Source organism: Monodelphis domestica, chromosome 1, assembly GCF_027887165.1.
Source record: "Monodelphis domestica isolate mMonDom1 chromosome 1, mMonDom1.pri, whole genome shotgun sequence".
Classification (NCBI taxonomy): Eukaryota; Metazoa; Chordata; class Mammalia; order Didelphimorphia; family Didelphidae; genus Monodelphis; species Monodelphis domestica.
The window spans coordinates 264,867,506-264,886,349 of record NC_077227.1 but is presented as its reverse complement, the minus strand read 5'-3'; the positions used below and the strand labels follow the sequence as shown (position 1 = coordinate 264,886,349).

At 37.6% G+C, this 18,844-nt stretch overlaps 1 protein-coding gene and 1 long non-coding RNA gene across 2 annotated transcripts in view; one reads left to right on the top strand and one right to left on the bottom strand.

Annotated features, from left to right (window-relative positions):
- The window catches only part of TMEM260 (transmembrane protein 260), a 106,518-nt gene extending 105,519 nt beyond the window's left edge, over positions 1–999 (bottom strand). Inside the window, exon 1 of the mRNA XM_007472937.3 lies at positions 474–999. Coding sequence (XP_007472999.1) covers positions 474–591 — 118 coding nt within the window. The 5' untranslated portion in view covers positions 592–999. The remainder of the gene's footprint in view (positions 1–473) is intronic.
- On the top strand, positions 831–16,508 carry LOC130456315 (uncharacterized). Its single transcript, XR_008914985.1, has 3 exons — positions 831–969; positions 8,156–8,290; positions 15,716–16,508. It is a non-coding gene; the product is annotated as an uncharacterized LOC130456315 (long non-coding RNA).
- The last annotated feature ends 2,336 nt before the right edge of the window (positions 16,509–18,844 follow it).

Genomic DNA, 18,844 nt, shown 5'->3' with positions numbered 1-18,844 from the left:
AAGCGTATTTTGTCAAAAGGTACAAGGTGTGGAAAGGAGTTTGACATTTGGCAGCCCTGGTCAAGGAACGCAGGAGTTAACTCATCCCCAGCTTCGACAGTCAATTAAGCATTCATTAAGCGCTTATTGTGTGCTTGGCAGTGCTAAGGAAAATACAAAATAAAAGAGGCTATCAGGATGGGGGGAGGGGGGAATCTGGGATGCGGGAAGACTCCTAACCTCAGAGATGGGGTTCCATCTACTTTCCAGAGAGAAGCTGGCCTGCCCTGAGGGGAATGGAAGGGGGGGGGGGGGAACGAGACCCCTCCTCCCACTACAGACAAGCCAAGAGTTGGGACTCCACGTGCGCGGACTGAAAGAGGCTAGCCACGAGGGGGCGGTCACATGATCTGCTTCAGTAGAAGAGAGAGCGAGAAGGAAAGGCTGCGGCGGTGAGCGGGGTATAGGGAAAGATGGCCAAATTTCTACTTTACCCGAGTCTCCTCCCGGCAACGAGGGAGGAAGAGTGAGGAAGAACACGCTTGACACTGCAGAGAACACGGCGACGGCGGCACCGAGGCCCCCCCGCCCGCCATCGCCATAGAAACCCATGGACAGTCCGGGCAAGGAAAACTGAGGCACCAGCAGTAACTGGGAGTGGGCTGGGCCCCCACAGGGCCCTAAAGCACACTCCTGACACCTGTCCACCCGGAGGAGCGGCGCCTGCCGCGGCTTCTTCCAGGTGCAGGGCGCCCCTTAAGAGGGCGACATCTTTTCCCTTCACAGTATGGGGGAGAGGAAGAACAATCTCCACTTCGTTTCGGGCTTGCGCTGCCTCCGCTTTCCCAGCAAAGGGCGAACTACCAGAGAGTTTGGCTATAGGAAAGGCCGAATTAACCCTGAAAGGAAATACTCTTGGCAGGAACGAGGGCCCGACCACCTACACACCGCCCTTCTCTATTATCTTCCCCTCTCCAGGGCCCCGGTTTGGTAAGTTCTTGAGAGGAAGAGACGGCAGCGGAGCCTGAAAGTCTGAGGAGGATCTTATCGCCCTCCATGGTGTGGGGTGGTATTACACCCAAGGAGGCCTATCTCATCCCACCCTCCCAAGTTGTCAAAGGGCACCTAGGGAAACTACCCTTAGGAAGTATTTATCACTTGTTTCCAGGCTTCAGAGCAGAAAAGAGCTTATCAGTATTTAGCTTCTCATTTTACCCAGGAGGCTTAGAGACGGGAAGTGACTAGCATAATGGTCAAATGATCCAAAAAAATCCAATTCAATTTAAGAAACATTTGTAAAGTGCCTCTTACGTGTTAAAAAAAACAAAACACACACATGGACAAGTTGGTACCATGAGTTGGGGATACAAAGACAAAACCAGAGACTCTCCACTCAAGAACATATATTCTCTACTAATAGTGATACTATGTCACTAATAATAATAAACAGCTAACATTTATATAGCACTTACATTGTGCCATTCTGTGCTAGACTTTTTTTCAGTTTGATCTTCATAACAACCCTGGGAGGAAGGTGCTATTATTATCCCCATTTTATAGATGAGAAAACTGAGGTAGAGGTTAAGTGTCCTGCATAGTTAGTAAGTGTGAATTTTCAAGTCTTCCTCACTAAAGGCCCAGTTCTCCATTCACTGCCACCTTACATCTTAGCCCCAAATAATTCTCAGGCTTAGAGTAAATTATTGAATTTTCTCTATTTTCCAATGTTAAACTTGGGGAGTAAAATATTTTATATATATATCAGATTTCAAAGTAGATGTAAGGGAAAATAATTTGTCCATTTTTAATTTAGTTATGCATAATAAAAAATTAGTTTCATTATTTTTTGCAAATAATTAGAGCTCTTATAGAAATATCTCTTAATGATAAGGGTTTTGTTTTTCCTTCAAGCACAAATATAAAATTACAAAATATAGAATCAACTTGAGAAGCTATAATGTTAGCAGTGGATAAAGAACTGGGCCTGGAGTCTGGAAGACTTGAATTCAAATTCACACTTACTGGCCATTCAAGACACTTAACCTTATAGTGTCCCATGAACCTCTCAAAAAATATAAATTGTTGAGTAGTTCCCAATCTGCAAAAGATTAGAGGGTGTTTTTACCCAGAATCCCTAAATTTAGGAAATCATAGGTCCTGTAAAAAACAAACATTAAGTGTCTACTAAGTGCAAGAGGGCAGATGGGAAATACTGAAGGAAATAGGAAGTTTAGATAAGATATAGTCACTACCCAAGAGAGATTATAGTCTAAAACAAGAATAAATATTTTAACTTTAAATAACTTGAAGCATTTTTCTTGTCTAGCAATTGTTAGGCAGCTCAGGGCAGGAGAGAGGAAACTATTATATTTCTGGTCCCCACCTTCTTGTTGACTAGTGCCCCATATTCCTAATTCTACCCTTCAGATATTATTCCCTATAAAAAAGGAGTTTCCTTTATCCTATTGAGGGAGTTCCCTAAGGCGGTCCTTGAAAGGGAAGGAATACCAACTCCTTTCCTTTCCTTGCTGACTTGCTTTTAGACACAGGCTCATTTGTGCAAAAGTTTCTTTTGGTGCAGATTCACTTTGTCTTTCATTACTTTAGGAAGCTATAAAAAGTTTTAACTCCTCTTCAGTTTAGCTTTAATCCCCTGTATTTCATCAGCATACCTTATAGATCTGTCTGTTTCTCCTTTTGGCTGCCTTACCACTCTACTACCTCCAAAGACAATACAAACCAATAATATATTAAGCAAATTCATTAGCTTAAAGAAACAAGTTTCCTTAGAATAGATGGTAATAAAGAAAGCAAACAGCCTCTTAAAGGAAGCAGGTGAGTTGCAAGGGAAAAAAATGTCATCTCTTCTAGCTCTGCTTCAAAGATAAGAGAACATCTCTGCATTGTTCCACTCGGCTTCACTCTTCATTTCATTCTTTCTTAAAATTTCACATTCACTCCCTCTGAATTTATGGTCATATGGTCATAGCAACAGGTATAGAAGCAGTGAAATTACAGGATTGTTTCCCTTTCAAAAACATGTCCTCATCCTTACCCACACTTTTTGATGTCATCACCTCCCACAAAGATTCTCTTAGGAATAGGGGGCTAAGTCCTTCTAGGGCAGTAGAGACAGTGGTCTCCAGTGGTCTGCTACAGAGATTTTGCCTTCTTGTAATATTAGCCAAATCACTTCACATGTGGAATGACATATCAAAATTGGCTCTTAAGAAACTAGGAATGATTAAACTAGCATCCCAGGTAATCCTCTCACATTACTATTTGCAGCAAATATACATAAGAATACATAGGACATTGCAAAACATCACTGTCCAGCTTGCTTCTATGACTTCAGGACATATAATACGTATGTGTCATAGCAGTAACGTATATCCATAGAATAAAAGCAAATAGGCATAATACCTAAACAGGCCTACTCGGAGGCCTATAAAATAGCAGAATATGCAAAATGAATAAAATAAGGCTATGCATAGCTAATACTCAAAATATCTATGTCATCCTCAAAATATAGGATAAATTAATAGATCAATGAACATGTGAAATTTCCTGCAAAGCATATATTACATAGGAAAATAGTGTTTTCATCTGGCTATATGTGTTTCTACTTCTCCAGATTCCTTTGTGTAATATGTTAGTTTTAACACTAGTGAAATAGGCCTAGTCTTTCTCCAACTTGCTGACTTTTTGCCACTCTACCTTAGATGCCATGTTTAATCATTAGTGTCATCAGAATTGTAGCCTCACAAAAAAATTGGAAAGTGAGGGATTGTCCTTTGATTGGGGAATGGCTGAACAAATTGTGGTATAGCATGGTGATGGAATACTATTGTGCTATAAGAAATGATGCACTGCTTGATTTCTATAAGAATTGGAAAGATCTACATGAACTGATGCAGATTGAAATGAGAAGGATCAGGAGAACATTATACACAGTAACTGAAACATTGTGGGATGATCAAATGTAATTGACTTTACTACTGAAAGCAATGCAAGTATTCAGGACAGACCTGAGGGATGTATGAAAAGAATGCTATCCACATCTAGAGAAAGAATGGTTGGAGAAGAAATGCAGAAGAAAACGTGATTTATCACTTCTTTATATGGGTATATGATTTGGGGGATTGAATCTAAAAGATCACTCTATTACAAAAATGAATAATATGGAAATAGGTTTTGAGTGATAATACATATATAACCCAGTGGAATAGTTTGTCAGCTCTGGGAGGGGGAAGGGAGAGAACACAAATCATGTAACCATGGAAAAATATTTTGAAAAAAAATAAAAATTATATTTAAAAAAAACAGAATTGTAGCCTCAGATTCCTAAACCTGAACTTTTGAAATCTTTTTGCACCCTTTTCAGTGAGTCAATAAGCATTTATTAAGTGCCTACTATGTGCCAGGCATTCTGTTAATTTCTAGAGAACAAAATCAAAGAACAATCTCTACTCTCATGGAGCTCACAGTCTAATGGGGGAGACAATATAGTTGTTTCACTATGTGTACAGGACAATGTGTATTTCTATGTGTACAAACAATATGTGTACAGGATTAATTGGAGATAATAGAAAGAAGGCACTAACATTAAAGGGGATCAGGACAGGCTTCTCATTGATGGTGGGATTTTAGCTGGGACAAGGAAGGCAGAGATGAAAAGGAAGGTATTCCAAGCATAAGTAATAGCCAGTGGAAATTCCTGTAGTCTGGAAAAGGAATGTCTTGTGAAAATAGCTTCAAGAAGGTCAGAGTCACTGGTTTATGGAGTATATGGCCAGGGACTGTAAAGTGTAAGAAGACTAGAAAAGAAAGAGGGGCTCAGGTTTTGAAGATCTTTCAATGCCAAACAGGTTTTTATATTTGATTCTGGAAGAAATAGGGAACCACTAGAGCTTATTGAACAAGGAAGGGGGAAGGTGACATGGTGAAATCTGTACCTTGGGAAGATTAATTTGACAGCTGAATGTAAGGTCAACTGGAAAGGGAGAGACTTGAAGCAGGTTATTGCAGTAATCTAGACAGGAGATGAAGCCTATGTGAGAAATAATTGTGAAGACAAAATTGATATGAAATGAAAACATTGAATATAGGAGGTGAGAGAGGACAGACAAATCAAATATGACAGCTAGGTTGTCAGCCTGTGTGACAGGAAGGGTGGTGATACCTTTGTCAATAATAGGGAAGTTCAGAAAGGGAAAAGGTTTGGTAGGATAGATTCCATTTTGGACATGTTGAGATATGACATCCATTTGACATATCTAAGAAACATTTGGAGTGGTAATTCTGGAGACTTGGAAAGAGGTTAAGATTGAATCTGGGTTTATGCTGAATCTGAGTTAATCCTGAGAATCGTCAGTTGAGTGATACTATTGAAACCATGGGCTCTGATGAGATCACTAAGTGAAATAGGGCCCAGGACAGAGTACTAAGTATAACCTGAATGAAGATCCAGCAAAGGAGACTGTGAAGAAGTGTCCAGACAAGTAGATTGAAGTTTATGGCAGGTAAGGTGCGGCTTCATGGTTCAGTCCTTTCCTTCTCCACAACTAAGTATGGTATAGATATAGAATATATCTATTCATTTGTATCTCATGAACACCAAGATTTTTCAGCAAAACTTTTGTCATTAAAGGTTTCAACAAAGAACTCAGGCATTATACCATTTCTTTTAATTTTCTGAGATGAAATTGTTACTAGACAGTAAGCTTTTTCTAAGAGTTTGCTGAAATAAGTATGCATTTGTCACTATTTATTTACCAGAGCATCCAAATAATTCACCTATTTAGAGGAATTAAATGGTACTGTTGAAATGTCTTAATACATCCCTTCACTGGCTTTTTGAGGCTATTCAACTTAGGTTGTGTGATCATTGTAAACTTTATATTAGTTTGTTATATGTATCAGGACTCCATTATGGAATAGACTAAGTTTCCATAGAAGCATATAGGCAAAATAAACAATTTGTTCTTTTTCACTCTTAACTCTAATGTCATGCAGATAATACTTGCAACTTTTTGATTGGATGAACTCAACCTGCTGCAGGGGCCTTGAGTCATTTTCCTTCAGCTTCCTTGGATAGTTAAGATTAGATCCTCCCACTAATTTGTGGTGCCAGTAAAGGAATTCCCCCTACCAGAGCTTCACCCAAGTCCCATATATATATTTGGGGGGGGGGGTAAAACCCTTATGTTCCACCTTAGAACCAGAGCAGTAAGAGCTAGGCAAAGGGGGTTAAGTGAATTGCCCAGGGTCACACAGCTGGGAAGTGTCTGAGGCCAGATTTGAACCTACCCATCTCTAGGCCTGGCTCTCAATTCATTGAGCTACCCAGCTGCCCCCCCCCCAGTCCCATATTGATATAAGGGACTATAAGAACTTTTCAATGACATCTGGGTCTGATTATGAATGTTCTCTTTCATATCTGATCCCAATTATGTGTTCTCAACCAAGCCCATTTTTAGGGTGTAGCATCTTGCCACCTGAACTCCAACTTTAGGAGGGTTCCCTCCCCAACAAATTTCCCTCACCCTTGGACTGGGGTAATTTTCTTGTATGAGAGGAAAAAAAATCTCTTTGTAATTGCCACTATGTCTGCATACTTTGCCACCTGCTTACTGTATCATATAATAAACTTCATGATTGTTTCATATTCCTGAGTATTAATTTTCTAGAAATTCTGAACCCAGGTATTTGCTGTAAATTGAGCCAGGAGGCAAGTAGTTTCCAATTCCTCTGCTAACTTGTATATTCTTTGACAGACACTGACTTCTGTGGCAAAATCCTGTGTCTGTTGAAGATCTTGACAATGAACAAGCATCATACTATGTTTCTATCAGTTGTCTTGTAGGCTGAAGTTATCTAGATAATTAGCTTCTCTCAATATTTAAATCTCAGCTCTGTGCCTTATGAACTGTGTAACTTTGGACAAGTAGCTTCACTTCTCAGTCTCAGTTTCCTCATCTTCCAAATGTGAGGGATGTACTAGATGATTTTTAAAGTCTCATCCAGCTTAGAATCTATGATCTTTATTGCTGCCTCTATGTTCCAAATATGTTGTACATGTTAATTATACTTTGCACACAAAACCCACAAATCACACTTATTGGTGACACTTGTGACCATCATGGGCCAGCAAAATCTGTTTCTTTTTTAGCCCTAGATACCTCTCTTAATCCATATATCCAAAGACATCATGTAAAGTTTTCATGATTGTAGAACCATATGTGGTGGATGACACCCACTTTCCTTGGTTAATGCATGGTATCTGTTGCAGTCCAATACAATCCCCTTTTGTTCATTATTTCTGCCATTATTTCAATAGTAAAGTCCCTTTGAAGGACTGGAACTTTTCTCTGGCATCACCACTTCACTTCCTGTAGCCCCTCTGTTGTCACCCCTAGTTAGTTATATACAGACATTTGAGGCAAAGAGAGTTGGTCCAAACAAGTAAAGTCACATAGCCTGCTGGCATGCCATTTGGTGGAAGCCTCAGACTTTTCAACTGTACTACATTCACTTGAGATCCAACCTATAGGTATTTTCTATATAACATATACTCCTTAAATTAAGAGTCATCCTAGCTTCAGTGTTGTGTGGCCTGGCTGACAGTGGTCAGTCCTGTATGCTGAGTTTGTAGCTGGCTAATGCTGCTAACTGTCCCTAGCAAGCAGCATTTAACTTGGCACCTCAAGATATAAATCAAAAGATTGTTGTTCCTCTACACTTATAACTTCTCTGTGTGCATATAACTCTGGAACTTCCTGCCTGGGAGGAGGAATCAATTCTGCTTGTACTTCCTGGGTGTCTATCTTCACTCTTCCCCACTTTCTGCCCCACTGCTTTTGCCACTGCTGTTGTTTCACCCTCTGAAATGGACCACCAGAAGCTATAGTTGGGAGAACTGGGAGAACCTAAGGTGCTGGGCTCTGCCCCCTTGGGACTTGGAATATATCCTCCTCTTCAACTTAACCATTTTGTGAAAGAATGAAGACTGTTGGTGCTGTTCTTCTTGGGATCTCATTTCACTTTTGCCATTTTTTTTGTGTGTGTGCTGGTGTTTCTATTGCTTTGCAAACTAGAAATCGTTGATTAAAAATGCCAGGTCATTTTGCTAGCTGATCTAATAGTTTCATAAGCCTTTTCTTGTGTTTGCTTATAGCGTGAATACAGTCCCCCAACTACCACAATTACACTGCTGAGTTTTCCACATTTGAGGAAATGGCAGGAGTCAGTGCAGTGGAAAAGTCTCAATCTGGGGAAACTACCTTTGCGATTAAGGAATCACCCCAGAGAGGTAAGTATGGGATGTGTAGGGTGTTCAGGGAGGATGAGCACCTCTGGTATGAAGTCTTACCAAGTCCTTTTTAGGACTGCTTATCTACCTTTGGCTATCTACCTGTCACTTAGCTTCCACCTATGGCTCCAAGAACAGGATAACCAATATGCCTGAAACCTGTCAGTGAGTTAAGTGATGTTCATATGATGACCACAATGATCTCCTAGCATGTGATGACTTTCCCTAGCAGAATGGGTGGATGAGAACAGTATGTTTCAAAGACCATGAAAACAGCTAAAACCAGTGCTGTGGAATGCTTAGAACTTGCTCAATCAGATATTAAAGAGGCCAAAGGCATCCATTGCATCCTGGGTCATCAGCACTTCTGACTTCTGTCTTACCTCTTAACTTCTGATAATTCTGGAAGAGAGAATGAGACTGAACAATTAACTCTGCCTCATTTAAGTCAAGGCATCACCCTATGATGTCATTGTTCCTCTTTGAAACAAAGGATAAACAACATGTTTGCCTACAATTTCCCCCAAAATAGTGATATCATCAAGGTGCACTTTCAGGTAATTCATTTTTCCATCTACTTTTATCAGTCTTTGGAAAGTGGCTCCTGGGGGCAAGTAGGTGGCATAGAACATAGAGTACCAGGTCTGGAATAAGGAGGACCTGGGTTCAAATTTGACCTCATGCACTTCCTGGATGTTTGACCCTGGGCAAGGCACTTAACCTCTGATTACTTAGACTTTGCTGCTTTTCTGTCTTGTAATTGATACTAAGATAGAAGATATTTTGTCTTGGTAGTTCTAAGACAGAAGAGCTACAATAGATAGATGTCAGAGCCTAAAGGGGGGGGGTGAAGAGCCCTAAAAGCTCAGACCAAGGGCAGAGGGTCCCTAGGTAGGAGCGAGAAAAAGATCAGAGAGATTAGAATCTTTGGGGTCAGAAGGACTGCAGAGCTGATAACTACTGCCAGCTGAGTTTATTGAATAGGAGAAGGGTTTAAAAAGGAAAAAAAAAACACAGGAATGAAGGGGGGGTGTGAATACATGTGGAGTTCAGCAAGTTCATGGTTAAATGGGTACAAAAACATATTCTTTCTCAAGATTGTTTTTCCAGCCAACTGTGCCACTTCCTAAGATATTTAGTCTACTGGGATAGGGTAGATATTCACATTCCAATGTTTGTCCTTAGACCTAGAATATTATTTCAAAAGTTTGGTCCTTTGCCTAATTTCTTAGACCACAAACTTGGTTTGTCTCTGTCAGGTAGGTATTAGGAATTAAGTGACTTGCTTCGGGTAACATAGCTAGGAAGTGTATGAGGCCAGATTTGAACCAGGGCTGGTGCTCTATCCACTGTGCCACCTAATTGCCTCAGTTTCTGCTCTTAGGGAATTTACAATTTAAGAGGACTCTGGGATTGGGGGGTTGGGGGATGATTAATTTCAAGGAGTATCAAGTGCACAATAGGCCAAGAGAAATATGTAGTAGGAAAACAACTTTCACATGCAGAAAGTTTCTTGGAGAAAATAGCTCAGAGTTGGACCTTGAAGAAAGAGAAGGCCTTAAATAAAAAAAAGGTGGGGAAGCAAAGAGTCCTAGAGGTGCATGGGAGTGACTTAACAAGGGATAGGGGGAGCATTTACTTAGGTAACATTCAACTCAAACACAGAAATGAGGAGAGAATTTCCCAGAACTGGGACTGTCACATTTTTCCCAATAAGCAATATAGTTCTATCCCAGGCTCTCAGCTAAGAAACTGATTTGATTTTCTCTCTTTCTATCTTGGGTGAATGACTCTTATTTATAATTAGCAATTCTAACACCAGGAATAAGCAATATAAAACGCACTTGAGAAACTCTCAAAAAATTTTTAAAACAAATTCCTTTGAGTGTCAAGGGAGTGGAAGTTCAGTTTGAGAACTTGGACCTCAAGACCTCCATTTTCTTCTCCTTTTAGCCACTAAAGTGATTTCTTAAAGCACAGCCCTATCATGTCTGATCACATATACCCCACTAAATAAACTCCAGTGTTTATTTATAAACAAACTCCATATTGCCTCCATAATTGAATAAAAAAATGTTCTTTCAGCATTCAAAAACCTTCATAACTTAGCCCCCTCCTACCTTATCAGTCTTCTTACACTTTATCTCCCCAATAATACTTTTTGATTCTATGATACTAACTAGCCTCTTGGCTATTTCATGGACAAGACACTCCATTTCTCAGCCCCAAGCATTTTCTCTGACATTATCTACTTGATTTTTATCATAGTATTTGGTATAAAAGTTGATCTAAACCTAATTTCTGACATATTGCCTAGAATGCTCTCTCTCCACTCTTGACTACTGATTTCTCTGGCTTCCTTTAAGTTTGAACTAAAGTTCTATCTTTTACTGGAAGCCTTTCCTCTGCTAATTATTTTCAATTAATCCTACATATAGCTGCTTTGTATATATTTATTGTCATCCATATTAGATTGGAAACAATTTGAGGGTAAGGCTTCTTGGGGCTCTTTTTGTATCCCCAGCACTTAGGATGGTTCCTGGAGCATAGTAGATGCTTAATAAATGTTTATTAATTGAGTTGCAGAGCACTATACATATGTTATTTCATTTGATCCTTACAAGAACCTTAGGAGAAAGTTGCTATTGATATTTCCATTTTATATAAGGTCTTACTGCAATGATTGAGGCAGTATTTGAACTCAGGTCTTCCTGACTCCACAAGTCCAGTAAATCTTGCCCATTGTGCCACCTGTGGTATGAAGACAGAAACCCTGGAACTTGTTAGTAAAGCCACTCCCAGGGAAGGGAAGCAAGATGAGGCTAGTCAGAGAGGACCTCACAGGGCCAGATGCCTGGTAGAGGAAATATTGCTTCCTATTTTAGTTCTGGTTGCTTCCTGTTTAAACTATTTATTCTTGTTAACTAGGTACTTTTTGCTAAAGGAGTAAATACTGTCAGTACTTCTAAATTTTAGGGCCCAGGACAAAGTCTTGCCTCCCTCCTACATTATTATATCTCTGGATTGTGGTCCTGAGTGGAATTTGGGCAATTGGGTGACAAGAAACATGGTATCTGGGTCTTCCCTAGTTGTGTCTGCTCAATGCTCTGAGACAGAGTAGAAAGTAACTGAAAAGAAACTTTGTGAGTGTTACTCTCTAGTATTCAAACACCAGGTCATGAGTTTAAACTGAGCCCTTCCTCTTAAAGGTTGAGACAACTGGAGATTGCATGACCTGTGATCACTAGATACCTTGAGTATGGGTGTCCAACACATTATTTAATCTGATTAACTTCCTTTGTTATTTACTTTACTTCATGTTTTAAGTAAACATTTTATTGGATTTATGTGTCTGGAATGTACCTTAGTAAAGAGTAACTTTTGAGTGGGGATTTATGAGCTGTGAATTTAAATAGCACTCCAAATCTAGGAAGTAATAAGTGGTCCCAGAGCCACAGGGGCTCTGGGCTACACCTAGAAAATTAGCAGTTATATGAACAGAGTTTTGCATGTACAATTTAGGGGTGTGGTCATGGCAGTTAAAACAGTTGTAATGTTTTCAGGAATAAGGATCCTGAGGCCTCTTGCTGTCAGTCAAATTACCAGGAACAAACTAATAAAGAGCAAGCGAATGGAGAATTTTTCAGGAGAATTCCAAGAAAAAGTAAGGGGAAAAAAGGATTACAAAAAGGTAGTGGAAATAGTGCTGCATTCACGCTATCAGATTTCAAACTATACTATAAAGCCGTAATTGTTATACTAGTTAAAAATAGAAATGTTGATTAGTAGACTATATTAAATAAACTAGATGCAGACAAAATCTGGGATAGTAGCATAACTGTTTGGAAAAAAAACAAGAACACCAATCATTGGGGTATACCCTCATATTTGCCTCTCTGCTAAACAAATCTGTTGAAAAAACTAGAAAGCAATATGGCAGAAATTAGATTTAGATCAACTTTTACACTAAATACTATGATAAATGACAAGTAAATAATGTCTTAAATATAAAAGGTTGTTATGAAAATATTAGAGAAAGAAAGTGATAATTTTAACAATTAGGATGAGATGATATTCTTAACTAAAGGAAGAGATATGTTAATAAAGGTAAAGTAAATAATCTTTATTAAATAATAATAATCTTTATTAAATAAAATTGAAATGCTTTTGCACATGAAAAATAAATGAAATTTAAAGGACAAATTAACAAAAAATTTTCAGTAAATATTTCTGGTATAAAGGTCTATTGTCCAAGATACATAAAGAATTAGGACAGACAGATAAGTAATAAAGGATATTGATAGTGTAGTTTTCTAAAGAAGAAATGTAGTTATCAACAACTGGATGAAAAAATACACCATATTTCTAGTAAGAGAAATTTAAATTAAAATAGTCCCCAAATTTCACTTCACAATCATCAGATTAGCAAAGATGACAGAAGAGGAAAATGCCACAAAAAAGCCACCTATCAACTGGGAAATGACTGAAAACCTTGTGGTAAAGGAATGTAATAGAGTATTATTTTGTCATAATGATGAATTAAGATAAATTGAAAGAAATGTGACTTTGTATGAACTGATGCAGAATAAAATGAATATAGTCAGAACTGTTTACATAGGGACATAATAATATAAAGATAACTTTGAAAATCTTCAGATTTTTAATCAGTGTAGTCATGACTTCAGAAGACTGATAATGGATTCCTTCTTGGCATAAAGGTGATGGACTAAAAATGCAGAGTAAGATACATTTACAATCATAATTGATATACTGATTTATTTTGCTTGACTCTTCTTATTAAGAGAGAAAAGGTTCTTTCCCTCTTTGGGTGGGGCATGAGTTGGTAGGTAGTAATAGAGATGCAAAAAAAGAAAGGAAAAGAATAAAACACCAAAGAAATCTTAATAAAATTCCCAGAAGAGAGAAGCCAAAAGTTCAGTAGGGCATTCCAACAAGTAGGCCATTTTGTTATTAATGTCTTAAATTAAATAAACACTTTAAAAACACTATATAGCACCCCTATGGTTATACCTCACCTTGTACCCAAACTCCAGGGTTGAGTTGCCAGAGGTATAGCTACAACTTCAAGTTCTAAAGTACCCTGAGGATAGATATTAATAAAAATTATAGCTTAGGAGCCCCCACTGGTGGCGTTCCAATTAATAATAAACCAGTAGATTCAATTAACTCTTAACAAAGGCATTTTCTCTGATGATATAGCAAGAACTATTCATAGAAAACATTCTTTCAATAAACTAGGAGTAAACTCTTCCATCGGTAAAATGCATCCATGGGAAGAGTGGAATCAAGGGATAGGTATAGGAAATGTGTATGCTAAAGGCAACTCACAACTCTTAGTATTTTAGAGCCTGGATATACTTTCTCTTTTTGAAGAGTCTTCATGCAATATCCCTGGGATCTAGCTCTCTTTTGGGTGGCCTGCTGAACTGGGTTCCTAGAGACTGATCCTCTCCATAGGCCAACTATCTTTTCTGCTTTTAGGGGTCATATTTCTTGATGCTACTTGTTTACTTTATAAGTAACTGTCTCTGTATCTGTGTCTCTGCTCCATGCTGGATACAGTTTCTCCTAATGGTCCATTAGTTCCCCTTCAAAACTACATAGCTAAAATTTGCCCAAGGCTTAGCTATTTAAAGCATCCATGGCTAATTTGTTAAGTCAATCCCATTGTTCCCTTCTTGACTCAGAGATTTGTTTGCATCTCAGAAAGGGAACACAAGGTGTTACACCATGTTAACACATTAAAATGTCAATGGGCATGACTATGTCATCTGAGCTGGGGGCAGAAGAAAAGAGGTGCATATTCCTCCCTCCCTTATGTGTACCTAGTAGAAATTCACAATTTCATATGTAATTCAGATTTTTTCCCTTTTTTCCTATGTTGAAAGGTTCATGTTTGTGTTTTTTTAAGTTCATGATTTAGGGAAAAAATACTTTAAAAAAAGTATTCCACTAAATTTCAAGAACCCTAAACTCTGATTCTCACCTATGATCAAGTTATGTTACCTTGGGTGAGTCTCTTAACTTCAGTGTCTTCATCTATAAATTGGCAATAACAATACTGTTCATCTCCAAAATAAATTTGCTAATCACTTTATGAAAAATTTTCCAAATTACTAATATGAGCAGTGTAAATTTTAAAAACTTGAGGTTTTATGTCATAATCACTAAAATGATAAAAATTATAAAAGACAAATAGTTAATGCTGAAATGGCTGTGGGAAGATAGCAAGTGTCAGTGTCAATAAAAATGATCTGTATCAACTACTCAGAAAACAATTTGGAATTATTAAAGATAAGTCACTGAGCAATGCATAATATCTGACCCAGTGATTCTGATCCTGAATATACCTGAAGGAGATGAAGACCAAAAAAAAAAGTTCCAAAATTTTTAAAATATAGGAATTTTTGTTTGTTTTCGTTATTCAGTTGTTCAATTTTGCCCTACTCTGTGACCCCATTTGGGGTTTTCTTGGCAAAAAAACTGGAATGATTTGCCATTGCTTTCTCCATTGTGTCTCTGTGTTATAGATCAGGAACTGAGGCAAATAGTGGTTAAGTGACTTGCCCAGGGTCACATGGCTAGTAAGTGTCGGAGACCATCTTGGAACCGAGATCTCTTTAACTGCAAGCCCAGTGCTCCCTTCATTGTGACACCAAAACATAATCATGAAAATATATATGAATAGAGAGTGAATAATGTCAATATAAGGAAGACAAAAAAATAGCTACAAAGTGTCAATTGCCTGTGGAATGTTTTGAAATATTAACTAGCAGAGTAGAGAACTTCAAAAGACTCTGGGCTTATATACTAAATTCAGCTCTAGGGGGTGGTCTTACCCTAAAAGAGGCAAGTCATCCCTCCCTCCCCCTCCCCCATTTATGTTTCTCCTAAAAGAGATTGACCTATTTTAGGTTAAAAAAAAAAAGGTAAAAAACCTATTTTAAAAAAGGTTTCTCAATGTACAAAATAGATTTTATGTAATATCTATTTATTTTATCTAAATTAATAAGTCCTTCACACTGAAAACAATATATCATCTATTATACTCTGCTGGGAGCTAGACTGTGGAACTAAGGAATAGATATTCCACATTAATCGTGGATCTTTATTGTATGAACAACTCACAACGTTCTGAATTCTGAGTGGTTGAGTATGCTTACTTATCCTAGGGTGCCAATGCATGACCCTTATCAGGAAGCTTGTATGCACATCAGACTCAATCATCCTTTCTACAGAAGTAAATGTATATGTACATACATATTCCCAAAATGCAGTCACATGCTTCATTGATTTTTGGTTTTTACATATCATCCTCACAAAGTTATTCTGCAAGCACTTTTTATTTCATAGCAAAAGCCCTCAATCCTACAATTATTATATCAATCATTCTTTTTCTTCTAGAACTTTCTGTCATCACTTTTAAATGTCTATGGGACACACAAACCATAAAAAAAAATGATCATCTACTAACAAGTACATTTTCCCCCATCCCCTGCAAAAAAAAGAAGAGAGGAAAGAGAATTATACACATAGAAGAGAACACAGCTCAGTATTTGCAGGAGTTAATGAGTAGACTGTCACAGAGAATTAGCATCTAGAAAAGACATCAGAGGCGGTAATATTATTATGTATCATGCTGGGTATGGGAAAAATACAATAAAACATTGTAAAACTATAAATAAAAAGATTACGCTTACTTTTAAAATGTTTTAGTGATGTATTTTGCCTATACGTAGTAATTTCTCACATAACCTCCCCATAATGAACCCTTTCTCCCTATCCTATAGAATAACCATCCCTTTTGACACAAAGTAGCAATTAAGCAAAAAATACCGACAGAAAAATCTACTAAAAAAATAGAAAAAAAAAACAAACAAGGGCAGTCTGAGTTATGCATTTCAACAATTAGTTATGGATATATTCATACAAGAGAAGATGAGAATGACTGCCCTCATCAAAGATTTAGTCTTTGAATTAATGACACTTCCTATAGCAGTAGAAAAAGAATGCATTGCTTAGCTCAAGAGATACAAAACCTGACTTGAGTTAACAGACTCCCTGAAAACCAGAATAAACTAAATAGAACTTAATGACTTTATGAGATAATAAGGAATATTAAAACAAAGTCAAAAGATTGAAAAAATGGGGGGAGAGTATAATAACTTTACATAAAACCCAACTTATTTACTCAAAATTCGTGAAACCCAACACCCCCCCCCCCCCCGCAAAAAAAAAAGCCTAGACATAATGCTTTAAGAAATCATTCCAAAGAACTGATGAAGAGTGCTGCCCATCTCATGACTTCCAGGTGGTGGACTAATGTGTAGAATGAGTACTACATTTCTTTTCAGTGTGTGTGGGAAAGTTAAAGGGAGAAAAAGTAAATGCTTAATAGTTTAAAAAAATTATTTTTAAAAAGTGAAAGAGAACTACCCAGACATATTAAAACAAGAGAGCAAAGTGAAAATAAAAAGAATCTACCAATCATCTCCCCGGAGAAATTCCAAAATTAAACTATCAAGAAATACTGCCAAAATCAATTTCTAGATGAAAGAAAAAAATATCAAAAGCAACAAGGAAGAAAAAAAATCAAGAAAGAAGCCACAGTTTGGATAAAGATAGAGTAGGGAGCAAAGAGGGAAAAAAGGTTTAATATGAGAAGAGAAGTATACAAGTAATGATCATAACTGAAAGGGAAAGACATGAACTCACATGTAAAATGGATGAAAATATTAGAAAATAGAATCCAGTACTATGTTATTTACAAAATAGACAGTTACAATAAGGGTTTGGATCTAAATCCTTCATGTAATCTCAAGAAAGCAGAGGTAAAATAATTAGATAAGATTCGTACAAAAGTAGACCAAAAAAGTAAACAAATACATTTTGCTGAAAAGAACTAATTTCAATTTTTAAACATAAAGGCAATAATTGGCATAACCACTTAAATATGTTTATGTGTTACAAGGGTTGTAGTGTGTGTGTGTGTGTGTGTGTGTGTGTGTGTGTGTGTGTGTGTGTGTGTGTGTGTGTGTGTGTGTGTTTTGTTCTTGCTTTAGAGATGAAAGGATATGATGGGGGGGATTAAAAAAAAATAATTGAGGCTCAGCCAGCACAGTAGATAGAGCATCAGACCTGGAGTCTAGAGGACCTGAATTCAAATGTGATCTCATATACTTTCTAGTTGTGACCCTGGGCAAATCACTTACCCTCAATTATCTAACTCTTGCTGCTCTTCTCTTAGAATTGATACTAAAATAGAAGGTGAGTCAAAAAAATAATCCTATAGCTGGATTTGGAATAAGAAAATTTGGCTCAAATCCCAATTCTACCTCACCTTAGATAGCAACTATGACCTTAACCTATCTGGGTCTCAGTTTTATCATTTGTAGAATCAGTGGTTTGGACTAAATAATTTCTATGTTTCCTTATAGTTCTAAACTGTTGATTTTACTTCCCAGTTGTACAAATGTATTTAGCTGTGCTTAGTTGTGTTGACAGTTGTCTGTAAAGCACTCTGAGGTCCTACAACAAAAAGCATTAAAATAATATAAAGAATTAAAAGTAGCCAATATTATTACTGACATTTTCTTGGATTAAGCAAAGAAATCATCTGTTATGGAAACTCCAAACCTTGATTCAAGTTTCTAGTTGTCAGTAGAAAAAGAAACTAACAAAATATGGGAAAACAAGCTATATTACCATTTAAATTTTTTCTAAAATGACCTCATACATGGAAAAGTAACCCAGAAGTTTTATAATTCTAATCATCCAACTGCCAATTTTGTTGTTCAGTTGTTTCAGTTGTGCCTGTCTCTGGCCCCATTTGAGGTTAGTTATCTTGGCAATGATACTGATTTTCCATTTCCATCTCCAATTCATTTTACAAATGAGGAAACTGAGGTCAACAAGGTTAAGTGCTTACCTGAGATCATACAGCTAGTAATTATCTAAGGCAAGATTTAAATTTAGGAAGAGGGAGTCTTCTGACTCCATGCCCCACACTCCATCCACTGCACCACATAGTGTAATTGATGATATGGCAATACAAAATGGATCTGCAGAAAAAGCAAGAAGCTCAGAACTCTTGGAACACCAATCATCGGAGGAGGGGCGGAGGAGGAGAGAAGGTGTTCCAAAGGAATCTTAACGGGAGTAGTTAGGAAAGTCCAGCTGCTTGAACTTCACTTCCTTCTCTGGCTGTTGGATAGAAGGTGGAAGACAAACTCTTTTTGGTGCTTATCCATTAGACTGTGTGCTGAGAAGACTTTTGGGATTTAGCCCAGAAGAAACCTGTCAGCATTTGCTGTCAGTATCTTCCCTTAAGGAAAGATAACTTTGTTTCCTGAATTTGAATAAATCTTGAAATCTTCAATCAACATGGATAACTTAGAAAATTTAGGGAGACTTATTTTCCTCTCACCCCCTCCATCTTCTTACCTCCTCAGTCCTAAAGAATTAAAGACCTCTTAGTTAAAGATTTGATTGTGGGATTTAGTTATTTGGGGAAATCTTTGAGTTTACCATTTC